Source organism: Typopeltis vanoorti, chromosome 17 (genome assembly GCF_054136105.1).
Source record: "Typopeltis vanoorti isolate ZY-2024b chromosome 17, IOZ_Tvanoo_1.0, whole genome shotgun sequence".
Taxonomy (NCBI): Eukaryota; Metazoa; Arthropoda; class Arachnida; order Uropygi; family Thelyphonidae; genus Typopeltis; species Typopeltis vanoorti.
The window spans coordinates 1,546,096-1,567,123 of NC_143565.1; the positions used below are offsets into that span (position 1 = coordinate 1,546,096).

Below are 21,028 nucleotides of genomic sequence, written 5' to 3' on the forward strand. Positions count from 1 at the left end.
GTACAGGAGGAGAGTGTGTTTCAGATACTGAGTACTCTGGATGTCAGTAAAGCTATGGGACTGGATGGTATTTCACCACGAGTTTTGAGAGAATGTGCTAGGGAATTGACAGTGCCTTTAACGTGGCTTTTCAATGAAAGTCTGGCTTTGGCAAAGGTGCCCAGGGAATGGAAGGAAGGTAAGATAGTGCCATTGCATAAGGGTGGTAACAGACTGGAAGTGTCTAATTATAGGCCAGTCTGTATGTCATCAGTAGTTGTTAAGATCTTGGAGAAAGTAGCGAGGGACCGTATACAGCATTGGGCAGATGAGGGTAATGTTATCTGTGAGAATCAACATGGATTTGTGAAAGGACGCTCTTGTTTTAGCAATATGCTAGCCTTTTATGATAAAGTTACAAGAACATTAGATGAGGGAAAGGCATATACTGCAATTTTCTTAAACATGGCGAAGGCATTTGACAGGGTGCCACATGATAAGCTGATATTTAAGTTGCAGCATGGGTCTGGATGCCAGATTGGTCAACTAAATTCAGGATTGGCTGTCTGATAGGTATCAGAGAGTTGTGTATGGTGGAGCAGTTTCCAGGAGGCAGAGGGTTACAAGTGGGGTCCCACAGGGCTCAGTACTAGGACCTATATTGTTTAACCTTTATATCAATGACATAGCCAGTGGATTGCAGGGGGATATTCAGTTGTTTGCGGATGATGCGAAGCTGGGAAGGATTATTAGTAATAGTGCAGATGTGGTAGCCCTGCAAGAGGATTTAAATAAGCTAGATAGATGGGCAAATGAATGGGGGTATCAGTTTAATGCAGCAAAATGTAAGGTCTTGAGGTTTGGGAAACATCGATGGGATGCTGCATACTCTATGCAGCATCCCATCCCATACCATAAACAACTCTCTGATACCTATCGGATAGCCAATCCTGAATCCAGTTGACCACTCCAACATCCAGACCCATGTGCTGCAACTTGAATATCAGCTTATCATGTGGCATCCTGTCAAATGCCTTTGCTAAGTGTAAGAAAATGGCAGTATATGCCTTTCCCTCATCTAATGCTCTTGTAACTTTATCATAAAAGACTTGCATATTGCTAAAAAACAAAAGCGCCTCTTCACAAATCCATGTTGACTCTCACAGATAACATTACCCTCATCTGCCCAATGCTGTATATGGTCCTTCACTACTTTCTCCAAGATCTTACTAACTACTGATGACACACAAACTGGCCTATAATTAGACACTTCCAGTCTGCTACTGCCCTTATGCAATGGCACTATCTTACCTTCCTTCCAATCCATGGGCACCTTTCCCGCAAGCAGACTTTCATTGAAAAGCCAGGTCAAAGGCACTGTCAGTTCCCTAGCACATTCTCTCAAAACTCGTGGTGAATACCATCCAGTCTCACAGCTTTACTGACATCCAGAGTACTCAGTATTTGAAAGACACTCAGCTCCTGTACCTCTAAACCTCAAACCTGCCCAATCCCTCTAGCATTAAAACTGACTCTCCAGGATGAAATACTCCAATAAAATGTTCATTGAACAATTCCACTATGTCCTCTGCATCAGTCACTCTATTCCCATGTTTATCCCACAATATCATTCTCCCAGAGTCATTTCTCCTGCTACTGGCCATATATCTAAAAAATTCCATAGGATTTTGTTTTGGATCTTAGGGCCAATCTCCTCTCGGTTTCGTCTTATACTAGTCACTCTTCTGGCCTGTGTCTTACACTATTCATGCATCTTCTCTTCACCTGTCTCCTTATATCTCTTCCATAGCTTCTTTTTTGCATGCAATTCCTGTTTAATATTGTTTGTCATCCACTTTACTCCAAATTGTGTTCTCTTGTTCACTTGTGATATACAACTTACCATTGCTACTAACAAATATTCTTTCATAATTTCCCACACTAATGATATCCCACCTTCCAATTCCTCCCTCCATGAAACTTCCCGAAGTTGACATCTTAGACTATTATAATCACCTGTCTTATAATTCCACATACGTTCCCTTCTCTTTGATACTCCTCCATGTCTATTCATTTTCCAAGTCAAAACCATATGGTCACTCTCTCCAATTGGTGGGAGAGATGTCATCAGTTATTATCAACTCTTCTGATGCTATAACCAAATCCAAAACTCTTGAACCTCTTGTTCCCTCTATTACATGTTGCCTAAGACATTTGTCCCTCAAGAATTCTAGAAATTCCATTCCCTTATTGCTACATGCATCTTCCTCTCCCCAGTTTATACAACTATAGCTAAAATTTCCCATAACAATCATTCTTCTTGCACTTTGCCAAACTCAACTGTCTAAACATTTCCTGGTCCCTACCCTCTGTGCTCCTGGGTCTATAGTTAAACTCTACTAAATATCCTATCTTGCCCACCTCTACCTCACACCATATGTTTTCAAAATCATTAGTGCTACCGCCTTCAAACGTCTCCACTCTTAGAGGACATAGGTAGTCACTTATCATAAGCAGTTGTCCACCACCACGCTTTCCCTTCCTATCCTGCTGAAAAATGCTGTACCCAGCAACTTGTACTCCTGTTATTATATCCTCTTCTGTCAACCACGTCTCGGTGATCGCAATAATCTTTGGCCAGGCCGATGCTATCAGTGCCACCAATACCTCTCCTTTATTCCGGATACTCCTGGCAGTAGTATAAACCATATAAATGGCATTGTTTCTATGCCCAGCACTATCCCCTTGAGACTCCACTGGGCTCAGTGTTAGCTGATGTCGTCCCACTTCTCCCAAGTACCCATTCCCACAAGAGGCCACCCCTGCTACCATCCTCCCTGGGATACACCAATTTTTTCAGAACAGTAATCTCTCCAGATGCCTACGTCCTTCCTCATTCAAATGTGAACGGTCTCTCACATACAATATTGTATACAATATCGTATACAATACCACTCTTCTGCTCAGGTCATCATTATTATACCTAGGCAACACACACACACACACACAATCTTTCCTCTCTGTGTCTTCTTTCATACCACCTCAAGCAAGAATCTCATATCTCTCGCTGCCCTATTTACACCACCACTCAAGTCATTTGTTCCCACCATCACAATCATCTTATCCACCCTTTCACCTCTCTTAACTGCCAAAGCCATATTTTCTGTCATTCCTCCTGGCACCCACTCCTCACGTATCCTATCTTGAACACCATGGATCATTGAGTCCCCATACATTATACCTCTTACCATTCCCTCTCTCCTATTGTTTCAATTTTCTCCTCTTCTTTCATTCCCATGCTTCTCTCTCATTCCATCTCTCCTACTATTTCCATTCTCTCCTCTTCTAGCACTCCCATATCTCTCTCTCATTCTGTCTCTCCTACTGTTTTTATTCTCTCCTCTTCTAGCACTCTCATTCCGTCTCTCCTACTGTTTCCATTCTCTCCTCTTCTAGCACTCCCATACCTCTCTCTCATTCCATCTCTCCTACTGTTTCCATTCTCTGCTCTTATAGCACTCCCATGCCTCCTCTCTCTCATTCCGTCTCTCCTACTGTTTCCATTCTCTGCTCTTATAGCATTCCCATGCCTCTCTTTCATTCGATCTCTCTAGTGTGGCTCACTTGCCATACTAATTTGCCTAAACACTTTACTTGCTCATCACCAGTTATATTCCTTAGTCTATAGCAATATCCTACTAAATATTTTGTTGAATAAACATCTGTCTCACACCATATACTCTCAAAGTCACTTGTGGTATCACCATTGTGGTTCACCACCCTGTGAATGCACAATTCATCTCTTATCATGAGCAACACTCTACTATCACATTAATTCTCCCGCTCTTGCCGAAATATGCTATTATTATTATTACCCAAGGCCCCATGGAGTCAAAGACTCATCTAGGAGGTCCTTCTATCATACACACAGCTCATCATAATCGTGCTTTAAATACACTCAAATTCTCTGCAAACACCATACTCTCAGGCAAGGCATTCCAATCAATCACAAATCCAAATGAAAAAAACCTGCTTCTCACACCCTCTTTATACAATTTTCAGGGATGACCTCTCGTTCTCCCCTGATCTCCCACTATTTTCTGTAGAACCTCTCCAGCATTGATCCTATAACAATCCCTTACTAACTTGTAGGTCTCTATCATATCTCCCCTCTTCCTCCTGTCCACCAGCCTTTGCAAGTTGCATCTTCTCAATCTTTCCTCATACATTCCAGAGGTTAGAAACTACCTTAGTCAGTCGCCTCTGGACACTTTCCAACATCTCTTCATCCTTCTGAAAACCAGGTGACTAAATCTGGGCACAATAGTCCATGTGTGGCCTAATCAAAGCGTTATACAATGGAAACAAGAATCTCCCTACTTCTACAAGTCAGTGTCCTCTGCATCATTCCCAGAAGCCTTTGTGTTGTCTTCACAATTTTGGCGATGTGTCGCCTAAATTTTAGATCCTTATCCACTATCACCCCCAGATCTCTCATTTCCTCTACTTCCAGCAATATATTCTCACCAAGCATAAATTCTGCATCCTATTTTTGTTTTCCAAATTTTAAAACCTTACATTTTGCAACATTGAACTCACATCCCCATTCCCATGCCTAATCACTCAATTTATTCAAGTCTTCTTGTAAGGCCACAACATCTTCTCTACTCTTCATGGTTTATCCCAACTTTGCATCATCTGAAACAACTGGATATCTCCATCCAAATCTTCACCAATATCATTAATATACAAGTTAAACAGTAATGGCTCTAAAACAGACCCCTGAGGCACACCACTAGTGACTTTCCTTTTCCTGGATATTGCTCCCCAATACACAACTTGTTGATACCTATCAGATAGCCAGTCTCCAATCCAATGCACCAATCTAATATCCAACTCCATCCGCTGTAGTATGACTATCAATTGATCATGTGGTAATCTATCAAAAGCCTTTGCGAAATCTAAGTATATTACTGTGTATCCTTCTCCTCTGTCCATGGAAGCAGTCACCTTATTGTAATAAGTGAGTAGATTACTAAAACATGACCTCCCTTTAACAAATCCATGCTGTCCATCAAAGATAATACCACTGTTGTCAACCCAATTCTGGATCCTAGTTCTCACCAGCTTCTCCAACAACTTGACTACAACACCTGACACACAGACAGGACTATAGTTTGATGCTTGAGTTCTATCACCTATGCTCTTCAATTTCTATCCCTGGTAGAATATCCTTCTCAGATAACCAAGTTTCACTGATACCAACAACCTTTGGAGAGACTAAGTCAATCAATGTCACAAATTCATTCCCTTTATTTCTAATGCTCCTAGCATCTCTCTCCCTCCTCTCTCTCTCTCTCTCATATCTATCACTTGCTTCCACACTGTATACAGAAAAACTAGTGCATTACTGGTATTCTTATATCCATTATTATTCCCCTCATACTGCACCTGGCTCTGTAACATAGTGTATATTCTCTCATTTCTCTCTCTCTGGCATTCCCAACTCCTACAGCTTCCAATCTCTCTCCCTCCTCTCTCTCTCTCTCATATCTATCACTTGCTTCCACACTCACTTCACTTTCTGTAATTTCTTCTCTTCTACTGTTTCTCCTATTCTCTCACCTTCCTCTCAATTTTCTGGAACTTCCACTCTTCCTCCGTCTCACTCATTCTCTCACTTTCCTCTCTCTCTCTCTCTCCCTTGCTTTCTGATGCTGTTGTCTACTTTCGTTGTTCTGGCACTATCCAACCTTTGTATCCTTCTAATATCTTCATTTATCCTCTGGAACTCAGTATTCATTCCTTTAATCAGTATTCTCAGCCTGTTTTCAATTTAGATTAACACACAGAATCATGGCCATCAGACAAACCATCTCTATCTATTACAATTGTTAAATCCGTGTGATCATCTTTAATATTCTCCCTACCCTCTATTGAATTTCACCTGTTTCTGAAGTACCATGTCCTCTGCCACTAAATCCTGAGATCAAGATACCTATGTCTTCCAGGGTCTCCCGCTGCCTACATCTCATGCATCATACACGTTCCCAACTGGCACCTTCTGTATTTTTAGATAATAGGATAGTACATACTGCATGCATAGCAAGGAACAAAATCATCAACTATGCTATGAATAACATATGTCTTTAAATGTTAATGGACTAAGTAAACTGCTAAAACTGGCAGAGTTGGGAGATACAGGGTGTTCGGGATAAATTTGACAGTTTCGTAAGGAAAAAGAAAATCTTCTTTGTATCTATTAAATTTAATGAATTGACAAAAATACATTACAGGCAGAGTTAATTACAATACTATCAACAAGATTTACTCAAAATAACCACCATTAGCATCGATCACAGCTTCAATTCTGCTTCGGAACCTCGAACAAGCTGATGCTACAGTCTCCCTGGGAAGGGCCGCAAAAACTGTTTTAATTTTATCCATTAACTGGGCTTTTGTATTACTGGAAGTGCGATTGGTGTCTTTTTCAACTGCGCCCCATACAAAATAATCCATGGGGTTAAGCTCTGGGGAGTTTGGAGGCCAAACATTTGGACTGGTGAAGTCGTAGAAATTTTCAGACAACCATTTTTGACTTTTCCCAGAGGTGTGGCAAGGGGCCGAATCCTGCTGCCATACATACGGCCTACCATTGGCTACCCTTGTTATCCAGGGCTTGACTACAGTTAGCAACTCCACGAACAAAGCCCGAATTCCAATGCCAGGGTTCTTCAACACCTGTTCCTGCAGATTTGCGAGGAGTTCTGCTGTACGAACGCAATCAGATCGTCTGCTAGGGATCTTTCTTCTTGCTACATCCTCGTAGTCACCATTGCAAGTCTCTAGTTCATGCCTGATTGTTTTTACTGTATTCAGGGAGCATTGGGCAGCAGTCGTAATATCCTTATTTTGATGGCCGGCACGAATCATCATGATACAAGTTATTCTCTTCCATGATTCAGGTGGGTTCCAGCTATCCATCCTTTCTGACATCTTGTATATGAATGAAGAAGGGTCCAAACTTTTAAATGAAGAGAAGTGTGTGTTAATACATGTAACTTACGGAAAAATATAATTAATTATAAATATGTCAAATTTATCCCGAACACCCTGTAAGTCTTTTATATCTTTTACATCTCTAATTTATCGTCTCTTTTCCCTAGACTCTTCTAGTTCCATTTTTTCAAACTTTCTTCATAATTAACATTCCAGATACCACCTTAGTAAATTTCCTCTGTATCCTTCCCAATATTTCTTTATCCTTTTGAAAAAGCCAGTGACTAGATCTGCATACAGTAGTACACGTGTGGCCTAATCAGAGCCTTATACAATGGAACAAGAATTTCCTTACTTCTACAAGTCAGTGTCATCCACATCATTCCCAGAATTTATTGTGTTGTACTCACAATTTTGGCAATATATCCACTAAATTTTACATCCTTATCCACCATCACTCCAAGATCTCTTATTTCCTCCACCTCCAACAATATATTCCCAACAAGCAATTCAACATCCCATCTTTGTTTTCAAAATTTTATAACCTTACATTTTGCAGCATTGAACTAGCACCCCCGCTCCCATGCACATTCACTCAATCTATTCAATTCTTCTTGTAAGGCCACAACATCTGCTCTACTTTTATATAGTTTGTGCCAACTTTGCATCATCTGCAAACAACTGAATATCTCCATCCAAATCTTCAATATCATTACCACATAGATTAAACAGCAATGGATCTAAAACAGACCTCTGAGGCAAACTGCTAGTGACTTTCCTATTCTGTGATATCGCTAACGCCATACACAACTTGCTGATACCTATCAAATAGCCAATCTCGTCTCTGGTCTAATATCCAACTCCATCCGGTTCAGTTTCACTATCAACTTATCACGGCCCTTTGCAAAATCTAAGTATACTACTGTGTATTCACCTGCTTCATCTAATGAAGCAGTCATCTTATTGTAATAAGTAAACAGATTACTAAAACATGAGCATCCCTTTAGCAAATCCATGCTGACCATCTAAGATAATACCACTGCTGTCAACCCAATTCTGGATTGTGGTTCTCACTAGCCTCTCCAATACTTAACCACAACAACTGACACACAAATAGTTCTATAATGTGATGCTTGAGTTCTGTCACTACCTTATGAAGCAGCACAATCTTGCCTTCCTTTCACTCCTTTGGAACTTGACCCAGTGCAAGACTTATATTAAAAAAATATGTTAAGGCAGATGCCAACTCCTTCACACATTCCTTCAAAATACATGGTGATATGATATCCAGTCCCAGAGCATTATTAACATCAAGTTAAGATGGTAAGATCTTTCCATGTTGGACAGTAAGTTTAAAGTTAGAGAGATGTCAGTTTTCAATGGATTTTGGAGATTTTGTTATTTATTTATTTACTTATGTATTTCACAGTAAAGCAAAGAAATCAGCATACAGTAATTAATATAAAAATTCAAAATAATATCAATTATAATACAGAAAAGGATACAGGTTTCAATATTTGCACCTGATATGTAGCCTGATGTATCAAAGTTGATTCGAATGAACTTTCCCTATTGAAATGAAATGTATATGTTAAAAATTTGAGTAGCAGGACTTGTGTACACACACACGTTATATATTTATACAAAAACTAAAGACAATTCACAAATTATTTATCACGGTTAGTTTTTGAATTTGTCTTCAGTTTTAATCCAAAATAATCATAAAAAAGTGAATGTCATGCAATTGTGATCCCTTCTGGTGACCTCACATAGGTAAGTCAGTTATAGTCTCATCTCTTGAGTTTTCAATGGTAAAATTACAACCTAATAAGTAAAAAACACACAGACAATTACTAGACTTGATTCATTGAAGTGAAGCTCGGGGTTGGTCTTGAGCTGATTGCCTCCAAAATGTTTGGTAAATTAAGTCCACTTCACTGATGTGCTTTCCAAACCACATCAGTGAAGTGGTTTGGAAAGCACTTCACTGATGCTGCTAACTCCAAAAATAGGCTCTCAAAGTTGTAATGACTTGAATGCAGTACAGTAGTTTTCTTCCATTTTACTCCTATGTGATGGAAATGTATAAAGCACAGTCTGCCTATTGCAACTTGCAGTAATCATGGAAATTAATGTATTTCTTGTATTCTCTATGGTGGATATTAAGAGATCTTCCTGTCTGTCCAGAAAAAAGCAAAGTTGCAGGAATTTGAGCTATCCTTTCTTTTAGGGTTACACGGTGATCAGCATTCATTTTAAAAATTTTATGGAATTTACAACCGTGTTAATTCACAACCATGTTTTTTAACACGGTTGTAAATTCCATAAAATTTTTAAAATTAATACTGAGCACATTATATGTGCTCAGTATTAATTTGCTCTTGGTTGTGTTAGCAGATGGAGTGTGGTTTAAAGAGTATGGTGAAATGAAGATTATATTTATTTAGTACTGTGGCTATCTTTTTCCAGTGTATGTCAATTATAAAAAAAAAAACTGGAATAGTTTTGTGTAGTCTTGTGAATTTGGGGGGGCATATTTTATCTATTTTATAGAGGTTATACAGCCTTTGGTTAAAAATATATGCTCACTTTTCCATCAAGAGCTGGATTGCTAGAACACTAACACATGGCTCTGTGTCATGTGTTAGTGTTTTGAAAATGCTATATTCATTATTATTATTATCAACATTTGACCTCCATGGAGTCACAGACTCATCATGGGAGGTACTCGCTATTGCATACAATGCTCATCCAACCGCGTCTTAAGCTGATTCAATGTGTCCGCATTCACAACACACTCAGGCAATGCATTTCACTGACCAACCACCCTCCAAGCAAAAAACCTGCTTCTCACTCCTTTGCTCACACCCTCCTTATACAGTTTCCAGCAATGGCCTCTTGTTCTACTCCCCTCTCCCATTCTATGAAATTTCTCTTCCATCTACCTGATAACAACCCATGACCAGCTTATATGTCTCAATCATATCCCCCCTCTTCCTCCTATTCACGAGGCTTTGCAACTTACATTCTCTCAATCTGTCCTCATACTCCACATTCCAAAGACCACTGACAAATGTGTGAATCTTCTCTGTATTCTTTCCAACATATCCTTGTCACCATGAAAACCAGGCGACCAAATCTGTGCACAATAATCCATATGAGGCCTGATCAAGGCCTTATACAATGGAATTATAATCTCTCTATTTCTGCATTTCAGGGTTCTCCGCATCATTGCCATTATTCAATGTGATGTCTTCGCAACTTGTGCAGTGTGGCTCCCGAATTTCAGGTACTTGTCCACCATCACTCCTAGATCTCTCTCATCTCCTCTACTTCTGTTAACGTTTCCCCACCAAGTGAATACTTTGAATCCCATCGTTGCTTACCAAATCTCAAAACCTTACACTTGGTAACATTGAACTGAGTTCCACTTACCTGCCCATTAATGCACAGTCAGGCTGATGTTAATGCCTTACAAGAGGAATTAACATCAGCCTGACTGTGCATTGCCTCTCCAGTTTTGCATCATTCGCAAACAGCTGGATATCACTAATTAAACCCAACCCAATATCACTAACATACAATTTAAACAACAATGGCCCCAAAACTAACCCCTGCGGCACACCACTGGTGACCTCTTTCGAGATACTGCACCCCCATATACAGCTTTCTGATACCTATCTAATAGCCAGTCAGTGATCCAACACAAAAGTCTGTTATCCAATCCAATCTGTTTCAATTTATTTAAGAGACTGTCACGTGGCAGTCTATCAAAAGCCTTTGCAAAATTCAAGTACACCACTGTATATGCATCTCCTTTGTCCGAGGTATTGCTAGAGCAAGTAATGGTATGATTGTTCATGTAAGTATTTTTTAGCAAATATGGGGGAGAGGTTGTTGGCTTTCTATAGAAAAAGATAAAAATAAAACCACTTTGAAGAAGAGTGACCAATTTGTCCAGAAAAGTTTCTTGGTAACTTGGTATAATTAAGGCCAATAATTATAATAATAAAAATAATATATCACCTACCCACACAGCATCATGAAAACTAAACTTAATCACACATCATATACTTTCAGATCATTCACACTAGTCTTTTAAATTCACTATGCACATTGGTTAATGTATATGGCAAAGAAATATATATTTCCTTTTCTAGAAAAGCAAATACATATATCCTTTTCTAGATACCGTCTAGACACATTCTAAACAGTAATAGTCGCATAACCATTAAGTAGCTACCTACTTAGCCACTTAATTGTTCATCAACTGTCTCAATTTATAGAAAAGTCCAGAAACATAGGCTTTGCAACCAGCCATATGATCACTACTCCAATTCAGTGATCATGAGATAACTGAATTGTAATCAGATAACAACAATTCAGTACTCTCAGAACTTAATCACTTGCATTAATTTTTTTAGCCAATAGCTATAAAACCTCCTAAAAATGGATAAGACCTTGCACATTCCTCCTCATCTGCCCAAATATCCCACTCCTAATGACCTTTGGAAATCCATTCCCATTTTATATGTGCTAGGTCCCTCAAAATTTAGCCAAAATTTTACACAAATACTTATTATCCAAAGACCCTATGGAGTAACAGAGTTATCTAGGAGATCCTTTTGTCATACACACAGCTCATCATACTGTGCCTTAAACACATTCAAATTCTCTGCAGACACCATGTTCTCAGGCAATGCATTCTAATCATTCAGAACTCTGCATGCAAAAAAACGCTTCTCATTCTCTTGCTCACATCCTTTTTATACAGCTTCCAGGGTTGTCCTTTTGTTCTCCCCCAATCTCCCAACATTTTATGAAAAACCTCTTCAAATGTAATCCTATAACAACCCCTTATCAACTTGTACATCTCTATCATATCAATCCCACTTATCATGTCACTAGAATCTTCAAACAGCATCAGTTCAAACTTTCTTCGTATTCGACATTCTGGAGATTAGAAACTATTTTAGTCAATGGCCTCTAAGACCCTCTCCAAGATATCTTCATCCTTTTGAAAACCAAGTGATTACTGTGCACAGTAGTCCATAGGTGTCAATCAGAGCATTAAAGAATGGAACCAGAATCTCATAACTTCTACAAATCAGTGTCCAGTGCATCATTGCCAGAATTCAATGTTTATTATTATTATTATATGGCCTACACACCTTATGACCTTCCACTAGAGGGCTATAAGGTGTGTAGTGTTCGAAAAGTGCTCTGGAAAAGATAAGTGTATTTTAAGTAATAATCGGTAATATCTCTTGAATTTTAGTGTTGTGCTATTTAATTTTGAGAACAAAGTGTGTCAGCATGATTTATTAAATTGGAAGATTTATTATTTATCAAACAAAACACAATGGTGGTAACAACGAAGTCAACTATGCAGGCATCAACAGGTGCAACTAGATGATCGGCACAAAAATCAAGTGGTCCTAATGACATAGACTTTTCGAAATCAATTTGATGTCGTAAGTGATGTATCCATGGCAAGAATGGATGGAGTCAAGGGAAGGTATGGATTTGTAGGAAGTGCAACATATTATTAGACCATGAAGTAATGAATACGAAACAGACTGAAAAGATGGCATAAACGAAAGAAATCGAAATGAAAAGAAAGCTAGTGAAATTGAAGGAGTGAAAGAATACAGGAAAGTAGATGAAAATGTTAGCAAAAGCAAGAATGTAGATGCGAAAGTAAAAGAAAGCAAAAATGTAGAAGAAAAAGTAAGTGAAGGCAAGAACGTGGAAGTGAAAGAAAGAATGTAGAAGCCAAAGTGAGCCAAAGCAAGAATGTAGAAGCAAAAGTTACTGATAAGGAAGCGAAAGAAAGTATGAATGAGGAAATGGAAGTATGGTGCAGCAGAACAAGAGGTTGCAAGGCTACAGGAGTAACAGAGAGTGAAATTGTCAGAATGCAAGATTTGACGAAACTTGTTGAAAATGAAAAAGGAAATGAGAAATATGTGGAGTGATATGACATGTTTAGTGGAAACTAATGAAAGTGTCCAAAAGAATAGAATGAAAGAAAAAAGTGTAAAAGAGATGAAGAGTGACTCGAGGATAGCAGTGTAAGAAGATTCCATAGTTAGAGGATTACACAATGAAATGATTAATGGATCCAAAGGATCCTTAAGGTCTGCTATCCAGGAGAAAGAATGAACAGGATAATTCAGGCATTGAACATGAGAAGGAAACGAGCAAGAGAAGTAGTGGTGGTCATGGAGACAAATGATTTAAGTGGACATAAGGAGTATGTGATGGCAAATATCAGGAGGAGAAGAGTGAAAGATAACAGTGGAGGGGAAAAAGATGTCAATGTGTTGCTGAGGTAAGACAATGATGAGCTGTGGCAGAGATACAAAATCATGAATAGTATGCTAGCATGTGAGGAGAAGGTGGGTGCAGTTTGTGGATGTATGACATGTGTTTGAGAGAAGAATGGAATTATACAGCCATGATGGATTGCATTTAAACAGCTTTTGAATGAGTGTACTGAAGAAAATGTTGCTAGAAGGAAGTACAGTGTGTGCTGCATGAAAGTGATCAAAAGTAAGAGATGAAGTGAAATATCAGGAGAGTGGTACTGAAGAGACAGAAGTGATTGTGTGAAAGAAGAGGAGAGAATGGAAATGCAAGAAGAATGGGAAAACAGGGGGAGGACAGGGAGACATGGCATAGGGAGAATGGATGTTGAAAGTAGCAGTGAACGTGTGTATGAAGTATATTGAGATGTGGGTGGTGAAGTTGCAAGTCAGCAGATATATGCGATAAGTGGTGATAAAGGTGACTGGGAAAGGGCAGGTAAGGTGGGGAAATTGCAACCAACCAGTGGCTTGGGTAGGATACTGGCAGTACTTGGATAGGACATAAAAATGAACTGCTGTGTTTGTTTACAAATGCCAAAAGTAACAGAATAAGGTGGATGAAATAGTTTCAGTGATCGAGTTTATTCACCCCAAAATCATTGGAACAAGTGATACATGGTTGAATGAAGATGATATCATAATGGAAATAGAAATGAAAGGATGCAGTATTTTTCGCAAGGATAGAAAGGACAAGAAGGGAGGAGAAGTGTTGTTGATGATAGCAAGGGAATTATGTCCACATAAGGTAGACATGAAAGAGAGAAATAGTGGCACTGGTTATGAGGCAGTGAGGTGTAACGTGTAAGTTGACAGGAATACATATTTAGTTGGATGCTGCTTTAGGCCAAGGAATGGGTAGTGATGAAAAAATGTATAAACAACTTGGACTAGTGAACAAAGGAAGGGTAATTATTATGGGCAATTTTAATTATGGTGGTATAGATTGGAATAAAGAAATAGCATTTGGGAATAAGGAAAATGAATTTTGCAAGTCCTTGAGAGATAACTATCTCAGTCAGCATGTAAAGGAGGGCATCCAAAGATGTGCAGTATGAGCATAAATTGGCTAATTAGGTGAAGAAACAACCCAGAGTTTTTTTTTTTTTTTTTAGATATGTGGCAAGTATAAGGAAGTATGATCATGGTAAGATGATGTTAATGGATGCAAATTGTAAAATGGTAACTGCAGCAGAAGACATTATTGAGATATTCAGTGATCAATTTGTAAGTTCATCCTGATCAGAGTGAAATCATGAGGAACTTAAGTGTAAAGGACATAGGAGAGGATGGCTTAATTGTAAGTAAGCAGGAGGTATTTGAGAAAATAAATATCTTTGAAGTCAATAAAGCAATAGGATTTGATGACATATGATGACTCATCTTAAGGAAATGTTCGAGAATTGGCAGTAGCATTGGCATGCTTGTTTAATAAAAGTCTTCCGAGCACAGGTGCCAAGGAAGTGGAAGGAAGTACAATTGTTCCACTGCATAAAAGTGATGATAAGGCTGCGGCTTCAAATTATAGGACAATTTGTATATCTGGAGTTGTGGTGAAGGTACCAGAGAGATTGGTGAGAAGTAGGATACCGAAATGGGTTGAAAAGTTAGTAAAACATGATCACCCCTTAACAAACCCATGTTGATCATGTTTTACTAACTTACTAATGTACTATAACAAGATGACAAATACCTTCGACAGGGGAGATGCATATACAGTAGTGTAATTGGATTTTGCAAACGTTTTTGATAGACTGCCACACTATAAGTTGTTAAATAAACTGAAATGGATGTGATAGGATAACAGGCTTCTGAGTTGGATCAGTGACTGGCTGTTAGATAGGTAGCAGAAAGTTGTATATGAAAGTGAGGTATCCTGAAAGAGGACGGTCACTAGTGGTGTACTGCAGGGGTCAGTTTTGGAACCATTGTTGTTCAATTTGTATGTTAATGATATTGGGATGGATTTAACTAGTGATATGCAGCTGTTTGCAAATGACACAAAATTGGGGAGAGCAATGCAGAGTCAAGCAGATCTTATGGCCTTGCAGGAAGACTTGAATAGATTGCATGAATAGGCATGTAAGTGGAACCGTCAGTTCAATATTACAAAATGTAAAGTTTTGAGATTGGTTAAGCAATGGTGGGATACAGACTATACACTTGGTGGGTAAACTTTAAAGTAAGTAGAGGAGATGAGAGATCTAGGAATGATGGTAGTCAAGGAGCTGAAATTCAGGGGCCACATTGCACAAGTTGTGAAGACATCGGAAGATTGTAATGATGCGAAAAACCCTGTCATCCAGAAATAAAGAGGCTATGATGCCTTGTATGAGGCCTCATATGGATTATTGTGCACAGATCTGGTTGCCAGGTTTCATGGTGATGAGGATATCTTTGTAAGGGTCCAGAGAAGATTCACATAGGTTGTCAGTGGTCTTTGGAATGTGGCTGGACAGAATGAGAAAATGTAAACTGCAAAGCCTTGTGATAGGAGGAAGGGGGGGGGGGGAATATGATAGAGACATATAATGTAGTCATGGGTTGTTATCAGGCTCACAAGGAAGAGATTTTTCATAAAATGGGAGAGAGAGGTAGAACAAGAGGCCATTGTTTGAAAGTGTATACAGAGGGTGTGAACAGAGGAGAGAGGAGAAGGTTCTTTGCATGGAGAGTGGTCGGTGAGTGGAATGCATCCCGAGTGTGTTGTGAATGTAGACACATTGAATCAGTTTAAGGCATGGTTGGATTGTGTGTAACAGTGTGTACCTCGCATGGTGAGTCTCTGACTCCAAGGTCAGATGTTAATAATAATAATAATTATTATCAACAGACCTCCATAGAATCAAAAGACTCATGGGAAGTCCCACTCTCACGTGCCCAGCTCATTATACCTCGAGTGAAATGCATTCACTATCCCTGCACTCACCACATTCAGGCAATGCATTTTGATCTCTCACCACTCTCCATGCAAAAAAATCATCTCACTCCCTCGCTTACACCCTCCTTGTACAGCTTTCAGGGATGGTCTCTCATTCTCTCCTGTCCTAGATATTCTATATAAAATATCATCGATATTAATCTGGTAATTCTCCTTACTACCTTTTACCTGTCTCCCCCCCCCCACCTCTTCTTCTATCCACTCATCATATTCACATCGTATGTTACGCTTTTGCACAGGCCTACACATTTTACCGTGTAAGCTTCCGTTACCAACAATCCCACGGAATAGGTTGTTGCTCCTTATTCCCAGTAGTATCTCATGTCTGTCAAAGCATGTCTCCACAGGCCCGGTTTTGCCTGCTTTGCGGGAGGGAAAACCCCAGGATAAACTGGGGAAAAAACCTTGCTGCCCATGCCCAAGACCAACTAACTTGGCTATAGCTGAGGATGATCCTTAAGCTCCACTAGGCTCTGTAATTTGCATTCTTTCAATCTGTCCTCATATTCCATACTCCAGAGAAGAGAAACCAACTTAGTCAATCATCTCTGAACCTTTTTGAACATTTCATCATTCTTTGAAAACCTGGCAACAAAATCTGTGCACAGTAATCCATATGTGGCTGATGAAAGCATCATACAACTTTAGCCAAATGTCTAGGAAATTTCAAGTTCTTATCCACCAGCACCCCCAGATCTTTCATCTCCTCCACCTCCTCTAAAATATTCTCATCAAACCTAAGCTCTGCATCCCATCTTTACTTCCCAAATTTTAAAACCTAACACTGTGCAACATTAAACCAACATCCCCCACACACTCATCAATTCAGACAGTCTGTTTATATTCTCTTGCAAAGCTACAATATCTGCTCTACTTCTCATAACTTTTCCCAAATTTCCACCATCTGCAAACAACTGTATATCACCATTTAAATCCTTTCCAATGCCATTTATATACAAATTTAACAAACGGCCCCAAAACAGACACTTGGAGCATTATTAGTGACTTTATTCTTCTGGAATGTCACTACTCCGTACAAACCTGCTGACACCTATCTGCAATCAACACACTAATCTACTATCCAACACCATCTGTTCCAATTTAACTAATAAATTGTTATGTGGCAATCTACTGAATGCCTTTGCAAAATCTAAACATACCACTCTATATTTAGATTAGCATCCCCGTTGTCCAATGTATTCATCACCTTGTTATACTGTATTTACTTGAATATAACTCGCATGTTTTTCCTCAAAATTAAACTTAAAAAATCATGGTGCAAGATATATATGGAGATTTTCAGAAACTAAAGTTTTTCAGGAAAAAACTAAATTAATGTCTATAATTAAATCCTCAGTATTCATTATAATGTTGATGAATTGCTGTTGATGGCAAAATAATCCATAATCTCAGATTCACCAATGATAGTGACCTCAGAGCAGAGAATGCACACCAGTTACAAGAAAATTAATAGACAGTTAATCACTAACACTTGGTGATTATTGATTAAAGATCAGCATTCAGAAATCAAAAATATCTTCAGGCAATAAGGCTATGAAAATTTCAGTTAATGATGAAAAAAATGATTCAGTTACTTGAGAAGCATACAACAATAATGGCCAGTCTAAAAATGATATTAAAGCACATATTGCTGATACCCTTGTTAACTCTGTCTTACTGTACAGATGTGAGAGTAAGACATTGCTAAAGAATGAGAAAAGACTATGCCTTCCAGATGAAGTGATACAGAAAACTTCTGAAGATATCATACATGGCACATGTAAAAATAACATGGTTACAAGGAAAATCCACTCCATTGCCAGAACACAAGAAAATATCATCACTAAAATACATTGAAAACAGCTCTGGTGGCTGGACCACATGGCTAGATCAGATAGTTTACCTAAAATAGTATTGGAGGGCTTGGCTTCTGGTAAAAAAAAACACTTGGGGCAACCTAGAATCACCTAGATAGATAATAGAAAATGTACTAATTCTTTGTTCTCCACCTTGTTAAGGAGATCCCGAAAGAGAAACACCTGAAGAGAGCATGTTAGGACTGTCACTTTTAGTGCCCACAATAGTCTACATAAAACATGAGTGAAGATGTAGCTGGAAGGGTGAAAAGGCATCTTAAGCAGAAAAGAATGTTAGTTTTTCTAGAGGCTTTGAAAGCTAGTGAAGTGATGTGATAAACACATCATATCAAGAGAAGTTAGAGGTAATTGTCAGACCAAGGGAGAATATGTGTTCCTGTCTAGTGATTTGTGTACTAATGAGAATAAGGAATGAAGAAATAGAATGGTTTATTTTAAAAACGATACTAAATGCAGCAGCAAATGAAAGACCAAAAAATTCAAACAAAATGAAAAAACTGAACATATGGGATGATACAACCAAAGAAATAATCAAAATGAAAAAAGAAGCCTATCATAAATGGTTAAGCAGTAAAAGATTAGAAGATGAAATAGAATATAAAAGAATATGAGCCATACTAAAAGAGAAGTCAGAAAAAGACAGAGAATCATGGAACAATTAATTTAGAACATGATTTATATAAAATAAGACCCAATGTATATAAGATTTTGAAACACCTAAATGCAGATACTAAAGAAAACAAAATTAAACACCGAACTGAAATTAGAAGAATTTATAAATTTCTACACAGAATTGTGGACAGATAAATATTTTAAAAAAGACAACTGGCAAACATTTAATGAAAATGAAATAACTAAAGAACGATTAGAAATCAGCTTGAAAGAAACAAGAAACGGAAAATCACCTGGAGAAGATAAGCTAGGTTCAGAACTATATAAATATACAGGAACAAGATTCAAAGAAAGATTCCTATTATTTTTAAATAAATTTATACAACTGGTAACCCCCCCCCAATAGAATGGAAAAAAGCAATTGTGATTCCTATCTTTAAAAAAGGTAATAGAGATGACCCTAAAAACTATAGAGGCATAAGTATGCTAAATTACTGTTACAAAATATATAGCAGAATATTAAATAGCAAACCAATAAAATATTCCAAAAATTTTATTTTAGAAGTACAGAATGGATTTAGAAAAGGACGATCATGTATAGACCCAGCCTTTTGCCTAAAATTAATAATAGAGAAAAGAAGAGAATACAATTTAGAAACACATATTGCATTTATTGACTTTCAAAAAGCATTTGACAAAGTTAAAAGAAGCATTTTACTTAACATATTAAAAGAAAGACAAATACTAAATAATATCCTAAAAGCTATCATAAGTATATATGAAAATAATCAAATACAAATAAGATTAGATCATGAGCAATCATATATGAGAGAGATAAACCAAGGGATCCGACAGGGATGCCCCCTCTCAGCAACTCTCTTTAATATTTACCTAAATAAAATAACAATAAAATGGAATAAAAATTTCCACCAAGGTATTAAACTTTCTCCTACTGTGAACTTAAACACTCTCCTTTTTGCCAACGACCAAATAATAATTACAAATTCTGAAGATAACTTACAGAAAGCTATTTTAGATTTAAATGAGATAGCCAAAGATTATGGTATGATAATATCAACATAAAAATCAAAAACTATGGCCTTTAAAGGACAAGATCCAGTAAGAACTAAAATAGTAATAGATAACAAGATCTTAGAACAGGTGAATTCATTTAACTACCTAGGATGTATGATTACATATGAAAATGAAAAAGATATTGGGTTGTTGCAAATGAAATGGCTGTTCAATGAGTGTCAGGTTTCTACTGGTTACTGAAGAAAGCAAGCGCTGAGGTATATGCAAATTTTTTATGTCATGTGACAGCATCACACGTGGGTGATGCAATTGTAGTATTTGTTTCGTTTAACGAGCATTAAACATTGAATACCGACAACAAGTCAATCATGGAACCCAGTCAATTAAGATTGTTATACCTTTATGAGTTCAAATTGGGAAATTCTGCAGTGGCTGCAGTAAAAAACATCAATAAAGCATTCGGTGGAGGAACAACTAATGAGAGATCCACTTGCCATTGGTTTGCAAAATTTCGCTCAGAAGATTTGAGGCTACAAAACGAACCCCGTGGCCATCGTCCTTCCTCCATTCATTTGAATGAATTAAAGGATTTAATCGAATCAGATCCATGATAAACTGTACGAGAGATTGCCCAAACACTAAATGTATACTTCTCACCTGTTTCACAGCACTTGGCAATAACAGGAAAAGTAAGTAAGCTCGACAAGTGGGTGCCTCACAAACTCACAGATGAAAACAAAGCATGATGTTTGAAAGTGTGCTCTTCTCTCTTAAGAAGTAAAGAAGAAAGGTTCCTGCAACAAATTGTGACTGTGGATGAGAAGTGGACATTCTGTGACAATCGTACATGTTCATCGCAGTGGTTGGGAGTGAAAGACGCTCCAGGAAGGACTCCAAAGGCACCTCTGCATTCAATGAAGATGTTTACTACATGGTGGTCTTATGCTGGTCTTATTCACTACTCATTCCTTCCACGAGGTGAAACGATAAATACAGCTCGATATTGTACAGATATGCGGCAAATGCATCACAAATTGTGCCTTAAAAGGACTCTATATCTATTCACAAATTGCACTTGTGAATAGACATGGATCCTATTGCTTCAGGATAACGTCCGACCACATACGGCAGTGTCAACCATACAGCAAATCAACAATTTCGGATACAAAATTGTGCCTCATCCTCCATACTCTCCTCTCCTGGCATTTCCCCAACAG

General features: G+C 38.2%; 1 protein-coding gene across 1 annotated transcript in view; it reads right to left on the bottom strand.

The window, feature by feature from the left end:
- The window catches only part of LOC150097089 (myosin-14-like), a 1,147,103-nt gene that overhangs the window by 877,214 nt on the left and 248,861 nt on the right, over positions 1-21,028 (bottom strand). The window contains exon 7 of the mRNA XM_090407039.1: positions 8,484-8,547. Coding sequence (XP_090263165.1) covers positions 8,484-8,547 — 64 coding nt within the window. The remainder of the gene's footprint in view (positions 1-8,483; positions 8,548-21,028) is intronic.